Source organism: Scyliorhinus torazame, chromosome 1 (assembly GCF_047496885.1).
Source record: "Scyliorhinus torazame isolate Kashiwa2021f chromosome 1, sScyTor2.1, whole genome shotgun sequence".
NCBI classification, from domain to species: domain Eukaryota; kingdom Metazoa; phylum Chordata; class Chondrichthyes; order Carcharhiniformes; family Scyliorhinidae; genus Scyliorhinus; species Scyliorhinus torazame.
In genome coordinates, this window is record NC_092707.1 from 153,379,080 (window position 1) to 153,397,270 (window position 18,191).

The following is an 18,191-nucleotide window of genomic DNA, read 5'->3' on the forward strand; positions in this document are numbered from 1 at the left end:
GCATTTTGGTGATGCTACAGCACAGGATTACACACATGCTAAACAGTAGAAGCAGAATGTTATGGACATAGATAAGCTACAACCAAGGGATCAGATGAAAGCAATGCAGTCTGCTACATCCTGTGCTGAATAGTGGTGGGTAGTTAAATAACTAAGAGGCAGTGGCTCCATGAACAACCCCATCCTCAAGGATGGTGGAGCACAGCACGAGTAAAAAAGGAGGAGGCTCAAGCGCGGCAACCATCTTCATTCAGAAATGCTGAATGGACGATCCACCTCAGTCACTTGCTGAAGTCTCCAGCATCAGAAATCTGAGTCTTCAGCCAATTCGATTTATTCCATGGGATAGCAGGGAATAGCTGAGACTACTGGATACAGCAAAAGCTATGGACCCTGACACCATTCTGGCTGTGGTACTGAAGACTTAGGCCCCATAATTCCCTAGTCAAGTCATTCCAGTATAGTTACAGTACTGACATCTATCCAACAAAGTGGAAAATTGTTTCGTCCTGTCTGCAAAAGGGAGGACAAATCTAACCTTGCCTAACTATTGCCCCATCTGTCTACTCTTAATCAGCAAATTGATGGAAGGTGCCAATGACAGGGCTATCAAGCAGCATTAACTCACCAATAAGCTGCTGACCAAAGCTCAGTTTGAATTCTGCCAGTACCACTGGGCTCCAGGCCCATCACAGCTGCAGCCCAAGCAAAGGCAAAAAAGTTAAATTCTGGAGGTGAGCTTAGAGTGACTGCCTTGACGTCAGAGATCTGTGTGGCATCAAGGAGCCCTAGCAAACGCCAAATCAATGAGAATCAGAGGGATATCTCTTCACTGGTTGGAGTCATATACCCAGCACAAAGAAAGATAGTTGTGGTTATTGGAAGCCAATGGTCTCAGCCCGAGGACATCACTGCAGGAGTTCCGTAGGATAGTGTCCTGTGCCTAACCATCTTTAACTGCTTCATCAATTAACCGTTCTCCATGGATCAAAAGAGAGGATCATCACTGAAGACCGCAGTGTTAATTCTTCAGCTAATGAAGCAAGACGCACACACTCAAACTGATAAGTGGCAAATAACTCTCACAACACATAATTATCGGCCATGACTATCACCAACAAGAGAATCTAATCACCCCCCCTTGACATTCTACCGTTTTACATTGTCAATCCCCATCTTAATCATGGAGCTTAACAGGACCAGTCACATAAATGCTGTGGTTACAAGAGCAGGTCAAGGATTTTGTATTCCTTGATGAGGGACTGACATCTAAACTCCCAAACGTTTGCCACCTTCTACAAGGCACCATTTGGAATACGCTCCACTTGGCTGGGTGAACTCAGCTCCAACACCAAGAAGCTTGACACCATCCAGGACAAAGCATGTTGCTGGTTGACTCCCCAAACACTACTTTAAATATTCACTTTCTACAGCACTGGCGAGCTATGCCTGTAGTGTGTACCACCTACAACATTCATTCAGCAACATGCCAAGGTTGCTTTGACTGCACATGCCAAACCAGTGACTAATACCACTTGAAAGTCAAGGGTGAATAGAAACACTGCCATGTGCAAGTTTCTCACCATCCTGATTTGGAAATATATTGCTGTTCCTTCAAGGCTGCTGGGCCAAAATCTTTGAATTCCCTACCAACTATAGGAGTATCTTCGCCAGACGGACAGCAACAGCTCAAGGTGGTGGCTTATCAATTCCCGTAACAGCCTCCCCGAACAGGCGCTGGAATGTGGCGACTAGGGGCTTTTCATAGTAACTTCATTTGAAGCCTACTTGTGACAATAAGCAATTTTCATTTCATTCATTTCATTATCTTCACCATTACCAGAAAAATTAGGAGGTGGGCAATAAAATGGTGGCTTTACCAGTGATGCTCACATCTCATGAATGAATCAAAAGAAAACAAAATTCACAAGTTGCCTCAGTGCGTATTTTGCATGCACTCCTACCCCAGTCAACTGTTCTGTAAGTATTAATTTTCGCAATGTGGCTGATTCTGGCAAGGCCTGCATTTAATATCTATCTCTAATTGCCCTTAATTGTTTTGCGAGGTCGGAAGCCAGTTAGAATCAACCAAATTAAGTGTGGGACTGCATTCACATGCAAGTCAGATCAGGGAGAGATGCAGAGTTTCCTTCTCTCAGAGGATAGGTTTTTAACAATAATCTGACAGCTTCCAGGTTACATTTACAGGTTTGAAAACTTAAAAAGATAATTCAAATTTTCAAACTACTCTGGTGAGTTTTGCACTCATGTTCTCTGGACTGGTCCAGTGATGGAGCCACGAGACCACACCGTGCAGACAGAAATTTTTTTAAAAAGCGAATGCCAAAAATCTGAAATAATGCACTTGAGCAATCTGCATTCCAAGAGAATTTTCAGTCAAGGTTCTCACCTGAAACATTGACCAAACTTCTTCTCTCTCAGAACATTTTTCTGTCCCAATCTATGAAGTATGCCATCGCATCAAATTCAAATGATTAAAAAACACAAAGGCAGGTACAGAGTACAGAGACCCCTACGGTTCATGTGAAAAGCAAGTCATGAAATTGCAACAAATTGACATCTCCCTCCATCTCTGTTGCACTCACCATCCATGGAGGTAGAGGTCTGTAGCACATTGCTCTGCTGACTGGGAACTGGCGCTCTGGCACTGCTGATTAGAAGGTCGAACTTTGTACTGCGGCAGGTGTTGGTACAAACCTTATCGTGCTGATAGAAGTCCAACTGCCCAGAATCCATCATCTTCCTGCAAATAAGTGCATCCAGGGACAATTAGAAAAGTGGCATGCATAATACAGCCCAAGGCAACTTGCCATCCACTGCATCATAATCTACCATCCTTGCAGACTGGTTGCAGTATGTGGCACTGGGCTTCCATTCAGAGTCTACCCTACTATGGGATTTGGTCTAAGCTGGGACTCAAGAACAAAGAAAAGTACAGCACAGGAACAGGCCCTTCGACCCACCAAGCCTGTGCCGACCATGCTGCCCGTCTAAACTAAAATCTTCTACACTTCCTGGGTCCGTATCCCTCTATTCCCATCCTTTTCATGAATTTGTCAAGATGCCCCTTAAATGTCACTATCGTCCCTGCTTCCACCACCTCCTCCGGCAGTGAGTTCCAGGCACCCACTACCCGGTGTAAAACAAATTGCCTTGTACATCTACTCTAAACCTTGCCCCTCGCACCTTAAACCTATGCCCCCTAGTAATTGACCCCTCTACCCTGGGGAAAAAGCCTCTGACTATCCACTCTGTCTATGCCCCTCATAATTTTGTAGACCTCTATCAGGTCGCTCCTTAACCTCCGTCGTTCCAGTGAGAACAAACCGAGTTTATTCAACCGCTCCTCATAGCTAATGCCCTCCATACCAGGCAACATTCTGGTAAATCTCTTCTGCACCCCCTCTAAAGCCTCCACATCCTTCTGGTAGCGTGGCGACCAGAATTGAATACTATACTCCAAGTGTGGCCTAACTAAGGTTCTATACAGCTGCAACATGACTTGCCAATTCTTATACTCAATGCCCCGGCCAATGAAGGCAAGCATGCTGTATGCCTTCTTGACTACCTTCTCCACCTGTGTTGCCCCTTTCAGTGACCTGTGGACCTGTACATCTAGATCTCTCTGACTTTCAATACGCTTGAGGGTTCTACCATTCACTGTATATTCCATTCTTGCATTAGAGCTTCCAAAATGCATTACCTCACATTTGTCTGGATTAAACTCCATCTGCCATCTCTCTGCCCAAGTCTCCAAACGATCTAAATCCGGCTGTATCCTCTGACAGTCCTCATCGCTATCCGCAATTCCACCAACCTTTGTGCCGTCTGCAAACTTACTAATCAGACCAGTTACATTTTCCTCCAAATCATTTATATATACTACAAACAGCAAAGGTTCCAGCAGAACACCACTAGTCACAGCCCTCCAATTAGAAAAGCACCCTCCCATTGCTACTCTCTGCCTTTTGACCTAGCCAGTTCTGTATCCATCTTGCCAGCTCACCCCTGATCGCATGTGACTTCACCTTTTGTACCAGTCTACCATGAGGGACCTTGTCAAAGGCCTTACTGAAGTCCATATAGACAACATCCACTGCCCTACCTGCATCAATCATCTTTGTGACCTCTTCGTAAAACTCTACCAAGTTATTGAGACACGACCTCCCCTTCACACAACCATGCTGCCTCTCGCTAATACGTCCATTTGCTTCCAAATGGGAGTAGATCCTGTCTCGAAGAATTCTCTCCAGTAATTTCCCTACCACTGACGCAAGGCTCACCGGCCTGTAGTTCCCTGGATTATCCTTGCTACCCTTCTTAAACAAAATGATATTGTTCCCCTATGCCCTCAGAAACTCTCAAAAGAGAATTGTACAAATACCTGTAGGAGAAAAATTTGCAGACCCCATGGGATAGCAGAGTGGGACTAATTGAATAACTGTTTCAAAGAGACAGCATGGGCAAGATGGGCAGAATGGCTTCTTTTTGCACTTCATTTTTCATACGACGATCAGAGGTTATCATAGAATTTACAGTGCAGAAGGAGGCCATTCGGCCCATCGAGTCTGCACCGGCTCTTGGTAAGAGCACCCTACCCAAGGTCAACACCTCCACCCTATCCCCATAACCCAGTAACCCCACCCAACACTAAGGGCAATTTTGGACACTAAGGGCAATTTATCATGGCCAATCCACCTAGCCTGCACATCTTTGGACTGTGGGAGGAAACCGGAGCACCCGGAGGAAACCCACGCACACACGGGGAGGATGTGCAGACTCCGCACAGACAGTGACCCAAGCCGGAATTGAACCTGGGACCCTGGAGCTGTGAAGCAATTGTGCTATCCACAATGCTACCGTGCTGCCATTCCCAGCTTCCATTCACAACATGGAAGAGTTCTCTTCACTTGAACTAATAATTAGTGGACACATTTTTCCTTTCTCTGGATTCTCATCGCAGTGCAATTGAAATCAGGAGCTCCTAGTCATCCCCGAAACCATGCCACGGTTTCAAGGCTGTGGAATCTCCTCAATCTTCTTCTGACAATCTATAGGATTTTAAATCCAGAAATAAGTTGGTGTCCATCCACTAATTCCTGATTTTTTAAAATCTTCAACAACTTAGTGATGCCCTGCACCTTGTGACTTATCCTGGGTCATCAATTTTTAAAAGGTTTGGAATAAAATAGAAATCCAAGAGCTCCCACACCACAGCGAGGTCACATCAGAACGCCAGTGATGTTGCACTGCAATTCCTTCTTTAAGGTTCTCCCAAGCCCTTTTGCTTGCAGTCATTGTCACGCGTGGAGGATTATATTGGCAGAACCTCACATTAGCAACCTCACTCTTCAGGTGCGGGCCGAGACAGCTATTAGCGTGGGCCACTCAAGCCTAACCTTGTACCATAAACACCAGAAATGAGTGAAAGGCTCTAGAACCCCACAAAATAAAATTTACTTCTCACCACTATATTGGCTGCTCCAAATAGAAAAGCTCTTGTTCTCGTTTGAATTATTGTGCAGGGCAGTGGCCACAGCACCAGCACTAAAGCACAAGGACATGTATACCACTACTGTTCTAATCATCACTGATCACTCAGCTCCTCAAACTATATCCTCTGCCCATGGCAGAAAGAAATCATAGGACCTCTGCACCATGGGCGAACATCAAGAGCCTCGATGGAGGCAATGCTAATAACGCCAATGTAAATACAGTATTACAGGTTCTTTAAGAATGCTGCAGACTATCATTTACTGCTGACACTTTAGCATAACACTTCTGGCAGTGATTGTTACCAATTATAGGGGATTCACAACAGAGTTCAGGACAGCAGTATGGAGATGACAAAAAAATTGAGACAGCAGTGTTTTTTAAAATAAATTTAGAGTACCCAATTCATTTTTCCAATTAAGGGGCAATTTAGCGTGGCCAATCCACCTACCCTGTACATCTTTGGGTTGTGAGGGTGACCCCCCGCAAACACGGGGAGAATGTGCAAACTCCACACGGACAGTGACCCAGAGCCGGGATCGAACCGGGGACCTCGGCGCCATGAGGGAGCAGTGCTAACCACTGCGCCACCATGTTGCCAAGACAGCAGTGTTTTAACAAATACGCAGTGGCTGGTTTAGCACAGTGGGCTAAACAGCTGGCTTGTAACGCAGAACAAGACAGCGTGGGTTCAATTCCCGTATCGGACTCCCCGAACAGGCGCCGGAATATGGCGACTAGGGGCTTTTCACAGTAACCTCATTGAAGCCTACTTGTGACAATAAATGATTATTATTATTACTACATTTGGGGAGCTTTAACTTCTTTCATGTGCATACAGGAAAATCATGAGCATACAATCCGGGTGGAAACTCCCTAAAGGAAGCATGTGCTGATGTGCCTCAGATGATTGCAGACACACAAAATGACTAAATTTCAAACTTTTAAAAAGTTAAACCTAGCTAAAACGATAGACTGTGCAGGAAAACACCAATGTTAAAAGATTAGGATACAGAATTGACAGGTGAGTTGCTCTGAAAGGGTCGTCTTAACTTCATACGACAATGATGTAGGGCACTGTCCAAGTGTGTTTATGTTGGTATATTACACAATTAAAGTTCAGAAGGAACAAGACAGGAAAAACAAACATATTAGGGTTCCAGTGAGCACAGAAGTACTCCACCAACAACAATCTGCATTTCTCTACTGCCTTTAATAAACAAAAAATTCCAAGGTGCTTATAGTATAGTAGGAAGAACGGATCACGGAGTAAAGTGGAGAAAGTTTAGGGATGATGACTGAAGGCTTGGTGTAAAAATATTATATTTGAAGGAAAAATAAGAAGCTTAAAGGAAGAAGGGATTGTGATTATTTGGACCTTACATTTAAAAAAAGTTTTTAATTGAAAACCTTTTCATTTATAACAATATAAAACGTATGCTTCAGCATACAAAATTTAAAAAACAGTCAACGGTAAAGAACACATCCAAACCTAACCCCCCCAACAACAAACCAAAGCCCTCCCATAACAACAATTAACTCTCTGAAGAAGGAAATGAATGGCTGCCATCTCAGATAGAACCCCTCTACCAACGCCCTGATGATGTACTGGACCTTCTCCAAATGTACAAATTCCAGGAGGTCACCCAACCAGTCCGAGGCGCTGGGTGGAGTAGGAGACCTCCACTCAAGCAGAACTCACCTCAGGGTTATTAATGAGGCAAAGGCGAGGTCAGCCGCCTTCGCCCCCATCTGCAGCACTGGATAGTCCGATACCCCGAAAATGGCCACCAGTGGGCAATGTACCAGGTGTTCAACTTAAGAACCCCTCATATGGTGTTAACGAAGGAGACGCAAAAGCGTAACAACTCAGGACATGACCAGAACATATGAGTATTGTTAGAAACATAGAATTCCGACAGTGCAGAAGCAGACCATTCGGCCCATCGGGTCTGCACCAACCCTCCGAAAGAGCACCCTACCTAAGCCCACCCTATCCTCGCAACCCCATAACCCCACCTAACCTGCACATCATTGGACTGTGGGAGGAAACCTGCAGACATGGGGAGATAGTGCAAACTGCACACAAGGCCAGACTTGAACCCAGGTCTCTGGCACTGTGAGACAGCAGTGCTAACCACTGTGCTGCCCCAGAGAACACCACTCACAGCTGTTATCCACCCCCGAAGAAAATCCACTCATCCTCACCTTGGTCAGATGAGCCCTGTGCACCACCTTGAATTGGGTCAAACTGAGCTGAGCACAGGAGGATGTGGACTTTACCCTGCCAAGAGCCTCACTCCACAGCTCATCTAGAAAAGGACCCAATTCACGCTTCCACTTTGTCTTCACCTCGTCGAATGGAACCAACGCCGCTGAAAGGATCTGGCCAGTTACCCAAATTACTCCTGCCACCAGACCAAAGATAAAATACTCTCCAACAAGGAGGAGTGTGGTGTCAAGGAAAATTAAGGAAAAGTCTTCTGCAAAAAAATCTCAAATTTGGAAATATCGAAACAAATTAGTCCCAGGGAGCTGAAATTTTATTGATAGCTCCTCAAAACTGGCACACCGTTCCTCCACAAACAAGTCCCCAAAACTTTCCAGACCCTTCTCCTCCCATTACCTAAATGTTGAGTGTAAGCTCACTGGCACAAAGAATTGATTATCACAGATAGGGGCCAACAATGACAGGGAGCTAAATTCAAAATGTTGTCGGAATTGCTTCCACACCCTCAGGGCGGACTCCACCACCACATTCGATACGACCCACATTCCGTAGGGTACTTGTCCTTTTCGGGATCAGAGAAATAGAAGCCCGTGTAAGTGTAATGGACAACGAACCCCAGGACAAGGAATCGCTTAACATGTCCAATAACGGGGTTAACTGACCCACAAACTTCCTGCAGAACTCAATGGGGAATCCATCAGGGCCGGAAGCTTTTACCCCTCTGCGTTAACTCAAAGCTTTCAAAATCTCCTCAGGACTCAAATGGGGATTCAAACTCCTCCCACTTTCTCTCCACTAATGGAAGGACGCCCATCTAAAAACTCCGCCATGAGTAAACTCTCCTCTGGGTTTTCCGATCTATAAAGATGCCTATAGAATTCTTCGAAAGCCGCATTGACTTTAGATGGGGCGGCAACCAAACTGCCACTCGAGTCTGTATCTGTATAATTTCTGGGAAGTCACCTGCCACCTCAGCTGATGAGCTAAAAGGCAACTGGCCTTCCCCCCCGTATACCCACTTCGAGCACCGCAGCTGACTCACCGCCTTACCTGTTCATAACAATTCAAAATGCGTGTGCAGATTTTTCCTGCTCGCAAGCAACTCCTGGGTAGGGTCAAGCGAGTACTGATGGTCCACCTCAAGGGCGAGTCCACCAGAGTCTTCCGCTCCACCCTCACAGCCCTTTCCATGTGTGCCTATAGAAAATTATCTCCCCTCTAATGACCACTTTAAGGGCTTCCCATAGCACAGAGAGTGAGATAGACTCTCTCTTGTTAAACTTGATATATTCCTCAATGGCGAATGATATACGTTCGCAAAATCCTTTGACAGCTAACCACACCGTATCGAACCTCCATATCAGGCACTGAGAGGGAACTGACTCTAGAACCAGTCCATAAAGTGTTGAGCATGGTCTGAGTGTACAATATCTGAATACCCAGCCCTCTTCACCCAGGGGATAAGAGACCTACCCACCAGAAAAAAGTAAATCCGTGGGTAAAACTGATGGACATGTGAAAAGAAAAATCCTTGTCCCTCGGTTGCAGAAAATGCCACCGAACTCTACTCTTTATACAGGGCGACTTTGGACTTTTAAAATGCCACCTGCTACTTTGCCAATCCACTTCAACGTCCAAGTAAAGAATGATGGCATGGACTTCCCATTAGTAGTTCCGAGGCTCCTTAGCTCATTTCAGGGCCTGTTCCTTCAGCTGAAAGCTGTAAAACCGAACGGTAAAAGCCTGTGGTGGTTCGTTGGGTCGCAGCTTCTGCTGGAATGCCCAATGGGCTCAATCCAGCTTGGGAGGGGACATGAATCCACCCTTCCCAACAATTTCCCAAACATCTTGTTGCAGTTGGGCTTTCCATACCTTCCCGCAACTCCATGACCCTGACATTCTGCCTCCTAGAGCGGTTTTCCAGATCATCTACCTTGGCCCTCTGTGCTTTATTTTTACTGGCCATCAGGGAGATCTCAGCCTCTAACGAGGCAATTTATTCGCTGTGTTTCAAAAGAGCAGTCTCCACATCCATAAATCGCCACGCCATCACTTTTACCGTTTCAGAGGTCTTTTCTAACTTTACTAAGGTTCCTGGACATAACCCTTCATTGCTTCTCAAATTCCACCGCCAAGACGCCGGCAAGCATCTTTAGTGTGGCCAATTCACCTACCTGCACATCTGTGTGTTGTGGGGGTGAAACCCACGCAGACACGGGGAGAATGTGCAAACTCCACACGGACAGTGACCCAGGGCCGGGATCAAACCTGGGCCCTCGCTGTTGTGAGGCAGCAGTGCTAACCACTGCACCATCCTGCCGCCCACAAAATTAAGAACACAAGACAGCATCATCCTCAAGTTCATCGCTCAAGATTACATGAGAAGTGGTCAACATTAAAAATAGGAATCCTGGCAAAATGGTACCAACCTCAACATTATACCTCCTATTCGAATTGCCCGCTTCCAGTCTTTCAGTGTAGACTTCCCCGCCAGGTGTACAAACTGTTTTGGGCTTATGAGCTGATCATTAAACTGAAAAAAGGAAAATCAGGATAATTAATTCAGAACTGGAAATATTGACACCTTAGGTCATATACTACACAAAGGACAGAAACGTCTGCATTAGTTCCAGAATACTGCAGGCATACATGCACAAAGACACAAAAACATGCATGCAAATTCCCCCACACCAAAACACAGCTCAAGCACCTTCAGAGGCAAGAGTCTTGAAACGGAGGTATTGACTCATGCTGGGGAATACTTAGCTCTCCATTTGCTGCAAAAGGGTACACAACATCATTAACATTTATAAACCGAGACAGCAGCAGATCATTCAGCCTTTAGAGGCAACGCAACAGAATCAGATTTCAAACACACATGGAAGTAGGATAAAGAGCAAGTAGCAGCTCAAGCCGATTTCATCCCGTTCCAAACACAGGGAGCTGAATTCTCCGGCTATGTCCTGAGGAAGCATCTGGTCTTATGACTAAAATGTTGGCGCCTTCCCCGCACCGATGCTCCGTACGGTGGGGGGGGCTAGCAGCTGCGCCACGTAAAAACCCCGACTTTACCTGACGATATGGATGCAGATTGGCCGTGTCCGTGACCGCATATGCATGGCAGCGGCTCGCGGCGGCTGCGCACAGACCCGGCCTGTCAAACACTGCCCCCTGTAACCCCCAATAGTCCCCGCCGAAGCCCCCCCTGCCAGCAGAAGGGCTCTACCCCCCCCCCCCCCCTCCCCCCACTGTGGCGCCGCTGGACACAGTCCGCAGCCGCCATGCCAGGTTCATGAAAGTTGAGAGGACATGTGTCCCACGCCGTCGGGAAGTCGGACCATCGGGGGAGGTCCTCAGGTGACGTCCTAAGGCGTGTGGCTTACTCCTCGAGTACGCTGTTGTTGAGGGGGCGGAGCATCCGAAAACAGCACCACCCCTGATTTTGGCGTAAAAAGGGATTCTCTGGCCGATTGGTGAACGCCATTTCGGCATCGATAATCGGAGAATCCTGCCCAGGGTGCTTAGATCAATTGAGGTACCCTTGCTTGATATCCTGTTTGAGATCTGCCAACTCTGCATCAGCCATAAATCAAACATAAGACCTTCATGATCTGCAGAACTCAACAACAAAAAGAGCAGCAAATTTATCAGAAATTTCAGACTAGTTATATCTAGAACATTTTATCACCATCATACCTTTACACATTTCACGTTAATACCCGGGCAAACAAACTTTTTCCACAAGAGAATAGCTTTGCTTTCGCCACAGGTAATGGGATAAGCAATTTCAACTTCTTCATTGAGCTCATTGCAGATATCTGAAATTTAAAAAATACACCTTTATATACTGTAAATTTTCACTAAGTCTCTGCAAACTGTTTTCAATTCTTTTCCCAGTGGCCAGTTTACAACAACAGTGACTTACATTGTGCCTTTAACTTAGTAAAATGCCAAAGCACTTCAAAGGAACATTATCAAGCAAAATTTGACATCGAGCCACAGAAGGAATATTTAGCACAGGTGACAAGACAGGTTTTAAGAAGTATCTTAAGGAAGAGAGGTAGAGGAGCAGAGAAGTTAGGAATGGAATTCTAGAGCTATGGGCAGCTATCGCCAATGGCAAATGATGAAAATCAGAGATGTGCGAGAGGTCAGAATTGGAAGGACACAGCAATTTCAGGGGTAATAGGGCTGCTGGAGGTTAGATATAGGGATGGGCGTTAATTTAGAACAGCTTTAATAAATGTCCAATGAATGGAATTTTGTACAAGGGGGAAGCAGGAATAAAACAAACGGAACCTAGGACAAGCAGAAAGAACTCCCAAGATAAAGAGGGAGTTAGATATAGAGCAAAACTACTTCGACAATGTCCCAATCAAGTACTTCCAAATGAGTACAGTTTAACATGTAGTGTTAAATTCCTTTAACAGATCCTCCACCAATCACACACAAAAGACCAAACCACAGCACAGATCAGATACAAGATCCATCACTCTTTGCACATAACGTTTCATTTCGATAGCTCGGTTCCCCATAATAGATATCCTATTATTTGAGTGACTAGTGATGTGAACTTTCATCAGACTGCAAACTGGATTGAACTGGTCTCAAACTCACCTTGCACAAGATTTCATGGTTGGTTGATGACTCATCCCATTAGTCCGGTCTGAATTTGAAATGAGGTGGTGAATATTGCCACTCAGTCCTTTACATGCACATTTATAGAGTTATTTAAAGTTAAATGTTGTCAGCAGTTGTCAATTGGCAGCATATATCCGCCACTGCATAAACGAGTGATGAAATGGATGCAATTTAAAATAACTTTGCACCAACACTATTACCAGGAACATGGCTAGAAAAGGTAACACAAGATCAGACTGCTCTGAACTTAACTGCATGCCTGAATCAAGCACTGGATTCCAAACATTGCAAATCACTCCTCAGAATCAAACCAGTTACTTCAGAATGTCCTAATGTGGAGACACCGGTGTTGCACTGGGGTGGGCACAGGAAGAAGTCTTACAACACCAGATTAAAGTCCAACAGGTTTATTTGGAATCACTAACTTTCGAAGCGCAGCTCCTTCATCAGTTGAGTAAACCTTCATCACTCACCTGATGAAGGAGCTGCACTCCGAAAGCTAGTGATTCCAAACAAACCTGTTGGACATTAACCTGGTGTTGTAAGAGTCCATCAACTATGGCTTTTGTGTAACTGATATTTTAACTCAGAAAAGAGTACAACTTACTTGAGGACAGAGGTCCATGTCAGAAATAGCATCAGCTATCCCTGAAAGGTTTGATCAGTAAATTTGCCCAGTATGGTACTGAACTATACAGATCGTAAAGGGCGCAATAGACAGTCTGTGTCACCTTCGCTGATCTGAGAAGTTGGCGGTAATGATTTAATAGGCCTCAGTACTTCAGCCCAGAAGGAAAAAACAAGTCAGCGTGCTCCCTGCTCACATTCCACTCACTCCCTTCTGATCATTATTGTTCACTCCCTGCTGGTAATTCCACTTCTAAATGTCAAATGAAGCCTCAACAGTGATGCACTCCATCGTACAACAGTTCCCCTGCTCCCCAGGCCCCAAATCCACCCAATCAAATCAAACAATAAATAAATATGTGCTGTACTAGATCCAAACCTATCTTATTGATGAGCGGGGGCAGTATGTTGCAATTGGCTGGCGTTTGAGGGTTTGGGAGAAGCCCTGAAGATTGGAGAAGGATTGGTGATTTTGTGCTGCAAATGTAACCCTTTGGAGGAGTAGTGTTTGGCTCACTGCGTCCCAAAAAATGAACGTGTGCTTGTGAGCTGGTGCTGGGTGCAGACTTGGGTATCCAGGGGAACAGAGTCTTGGGAGATGAGCTTGAAACCCTGCGAAGTGGTTTAGGCATTTCAAGTTGGAGCAACTTTTGAAAAGAATTCTAAGGCTGGATCTTCGAAAGTGATGACTGAATCCTTCATGAGAGAGGAAGTTTCAATGAGATTGATTGACTCAAGTGCTTTCTGGCATCTGGGTGGATTGATGAGAAAACTATGGGATCGATCTTGGTCACACTAGCTACTTAATATGTGCTATGGGTGTTAGACCAGTTTGCCTGTGAATTTACAAATACTCTAACATCTAGGGTTAACATAAGGTGCAAGCAGACATTGTAAAATGTTTTACTGTTCTAACTTTGTATCGTAAAGTTTATTTTGTTTGTTCAGAAACCTTGAAATCTTGTGACTTTATTCTCTTAGCAAATATCTTGAATCTCAAACTCTGTCTACTTCAAAAAAAATTATATTGGTCCTTAATCAGTTCTTATCAAAAACTTGGCGGGGGGGGGGGGGGGGGTTTGGTCCAGGATCACAAGTGTCTCTAACAGAAGTTTTTTTTAAAAGTTCCAAGGTGTTTTGCGGGTGCATTAGCAGACAAAACCGGACAGGGAGTTACAAAGAAGATAATTAAGACGGGTGAAGAAGAAATCTGGTCAATGCTTACTGTCTATTATGCATGAAGAACAGCCTTTACAATATCCAGGAACTGAGGTCCTTGCACCCCACCCATGGGCAGCGCTTTCAAGGAGGCAGTAGACAAAATTAATGGAAGAGAAGTCTCAGACACAATCTTATTTATAAACATTTTGTACTATGTCCTCCTACTCCCCATAATCCATTTGTGGAGAGGGCCGGGCATCCTGTGCCCAGGCCACCATTTCAGCTGCTCCCTTGCTCTCCATTGCATTAATAATTGCCCGATTCCACTCTGATCCCATTCCACTCCGAATGGGGAAATGCTGTTCTGGGCACATGAGATGTAACGGGGGGAAGGAAGCAACAAAGAATGCAGCAATTAAGTTAAAAAAAACTCAGGATTTTGCAACAAACCTTAGTCTAAAGGGTTGCACCTATGTTGATATGAAATTTATCTACAAGATCCATACAATTACTTTAACCACTGCAGGAAGTGCACATAGTAATCATACCTACAAGATTAAAGGAACAAAACATCAGAAGTTCAAAGCCTTTCCTATCCAAAGGGGATTTGGTTATTAACAAACACCTCTACATTATATTCTTATCGTAGTGCTATTATCACTGGATGAGTAATCCAGAGATCCAGGGTAATGGTCTGGGGACCCGGGTTCGAATCCCACCACAGCAGGTGGTGGAATTTAATCTCAATAAAATATCTGGAATTAAAAGTCTAATGATGACCATGAAACCGTTGTCGATTGTCGTAAAAACCCATCTGGTTCACAAATGTCCTTTAGGGAAGAAAATCTGCCATCCTTACCTGGATTGGCCTACATGTGACTCCAGAGCCACAGCAATGTGGTTGACTCTTAAATGCCCTCCAGCAAGCCACTCAGTTGTATTCAACCACTACAAAAACACAAAAAAGGAATGAAACAGAACGGACCACCCAACGTCAAACCAGGCACCGAAACTACAATGGCAAACCCAGCCCTGTCGACCCTGCAAAGTTCTCTGTTCTAACATCTGGGGGCTTGTGCCAAAGTTGGGAGGGGTGTCTCACAGACTAGTCAATCAACAGCTGACATAGTCATATTCACAGGATCAAAACTTACAAAGTTCCAGACACCAACATCACCATTCCTGGGGACATCATGTCTCATCGGCAAGATAGACCTAGCAAAGGTGGCGGAGGCACAGTGGTATACAGTCGGGAGGGAGTCCTCAACATTGACTCTGGACCCCATGAAGTCTCATGGTTTCAGGTTAAACATGGGTCAGGAAACCTCCTGCTGATTACCATGTGCTGTCAACCATCAGTTGATGAATCAGTACTCCTCCATGTTGAACACCACTTGGAGGAAACACTGAAGGTGACTTCGAACAGACCTAGCAACTCAAGACTGGGCATCCATGAGGCCCTGGGGGCCATCAGCAGCAGCCCTCCACCATAATCTGCAATCCGGCACACCCCATACTCCACCATTAGGAAGCCAGTGAATCAACCCTGGTTCAATAAAGAGTGCAGGAGTGCATGCTATGAGCATCACCAGGCATACCTAAAAATAAGGTGTCAATCTGGTGAAGCTACAACATAGGACCACTTGTGTGCCCAACAGCATAAATAGCTAATAATCTTTATTAGTGTCACAAGTAGGCTCACATTAACATTGCAATGCAGTTACTGTGAAAATCCTCTAGCCGCCACACTATGGCGCCTGTTCAGGTACACCGAGGGAGATTTCAGGATGTCCAATTCACCTAACAAGCACGTCTTTCAGGACTTGTGGGAGGAAACTGGAGCACACGGAGGAAACCCACGCAGACACGGGGATAACGTGCAGACTCTGCACAGACAGTGGCCCAAGCTGGGAATCGAACTCGGGTCCCTGGCGCTGTGAAGAAACAGGGCGAACCACTGTGCTACCGTAAACTCATTTGAGGAGGAGGCTCCACACATATATCTCCATCCTCGATGATGGCAGAGCCCAGCACATCTGTGCAAAAGACAAGGCTGAAGCATTTGCAACAATTTTCAGCCAGAAGTGCCAAGTGGATGATCCATCTCGGTCTCCTCCTGAGGTGCCCAGAATCACAGATGCCAGTCTTCAGCCAATATGATTCACTCCGTAGAACGTCAAAAAACAGCTGAAGGCACTGGATACTGCAAAGGCTATCGGCCCTGACAGTATTCCGACTTGCCGCATCCTAGCCAACTGTTCCAGTACAGCTACAACACTGGCATCTACCCAGCATTGTGGAAAATTGACCGGGTGTCCTGTACACAAGAATCAGGACAAATCCAACCCAGCCAATTACCGCCCTATCAGTCTATGCTCCATCAACATCAAAGTGAAGGAAGGAGTCATCAACAGTCCTATCAAGCGGCACTTACTCATCAATAACCTGCTCACGGATGCTCAGTTTGGGTTCCGCCTGGATCACTCAACTCCTGACCTCATTACAGCCTTGGTTCAAACATGGACAAAAGAACTGAATTCCAGAGGTGAGGTGAGAGTGACTGCACTTAACATTAAGGCAGCGTTTGACAGAGTATGGCATCAAGGAGCCCTAGCTAAACTGGAGTCAATGGGAATCAGAGGAAAAACTCTCCCCTGGTTGGGGTCATACCTGGCACAAAGGAAGTTGGTTGTGGTGGTTGGAGGTCAATCATCTCAGCTCCAGGACATCACTGCAAGAGTTCCTCAGGGCAGTGTCCTAGGCCCAACCATCTTCAACTGCTTTATCAATGACCTTCCTTCTAACAAAAGATCGGAAGTGGATATGGTCACAGATGGCTACACAATGTTTAGCACCAGGTCCAAATGCAGTAAGACCTGGACAATATCCTGGCTTGGGCTGACAAGTGGCAAGTTACATTTGTGCCACACAAGTGTCAGGCAATGATCATCTCCTATAAGAGAGGATCTAACCATCGTCTCTTGACATTCAATGGCATTACCATAGTTGAATCCTCCACAATCAACATCCTGGGGGGTTACCATTGATCAGAAACTGAACTAGACTAGCCATATTAATACTGTGGCTACCATCTACAAGGCACAAGTCAGGAGTGCAATGGAATATTCTCTGTCATCTGGATTAGTGCAACTCCACCAACACAAGAAACTCAATATCATCCAGGACAAAGCAGCTTGCTTGATTGCTCCTACTCCCACAAATATTCAATCTCTCCGCCACTGCCAACAGTGGTATGTACCATCTGCATGATGGACTGCAGGAACTCACCAAGGTTCCTTAGGCAGCACCTTCCAAACCCATGACCACTATCATCTAGAAGAACAAGAGCAGCAGATATCTGGGAACCCAACAACCTGGAGGTTCCCCTCCAATCACTCACCATCCCGACTTGGAAATATATCACCGTTCCTTCACTGTCGCTGGGTCAAAATCTTGGAACTCCCTCAAAGCACCTCAGGAACTGTAGCTGTTCAAGAAAAAATTCACCATCACCTTCTGAAGGCAACTAGGAATGGGTAATAAATGCTGACCTAACCAGCAACACCCACATCCTGTAAATGAATTTAAAAAGTTACATCAAATGATTTTTAAAATCCACTTTCCTGGTCCAATTTTCACTTGTTAATCAGGTTCATTCAAAACGTTTCGACCACTGTTCCTGGTACAGTACCACTATACTACACTGCAATTTGATGCCCACATCTGTGATACCTTCCTGGGTTACTATGCCACAGGTAACATATGTTGTCTGATATATGTTGCGAGTCTAGGGAGGGAGTGTTGGCAGGTCGGCATTACAAATAAACCCAAACAGCATATTCTTTTTATTTGTTCATGGGATGCAAGCGTTGCTGGCTGGGCCGCATTTATTGCTCCCAGAGGGCTTTTAAGAGTCAACGACATTGCTGTGGTTACCTGAACAGACCAGCTAAGGATGACAGATTTGCTTCCCTAAAGCATATTAGTGAACCAGATGGGTTTTTAGAACAACCGACAA

At 45.3% G+C, this 18,191-nt stretch overlaps 1 protein-coding gene across 1 annotated transcript in view; it reads right to left on the minus strand.

Annotated features, from left to right (window-relative positions):
- gmeb1 (glucocorticoid modulatory element binding protein 1) overlaps positions 1–18,191 on the minus strand; it is a 68,012-nt gene that overhangs the window by 25,019 nt on the left and 24,802 nt on the right. Inside the window, exons 3-5 of the mRNA XM_072501028.1 lie at positions 11,441–11,562; positions 10,174–10,277; positions 2,607–2,764 (exon numbers count right to left, since the gene is read on the minus strand). Coding sequence (XP_072357129.1) covers positions 2,607–2,764; positions 10,174–10,277; positions 11,441–11,562 — 384 coding nt within the window. The remainder of the gene's footprint in view (positions 1–2,606; positions 2,765–10,173; positions 10,278–11,440; positions 11,563–18,191) is intronic.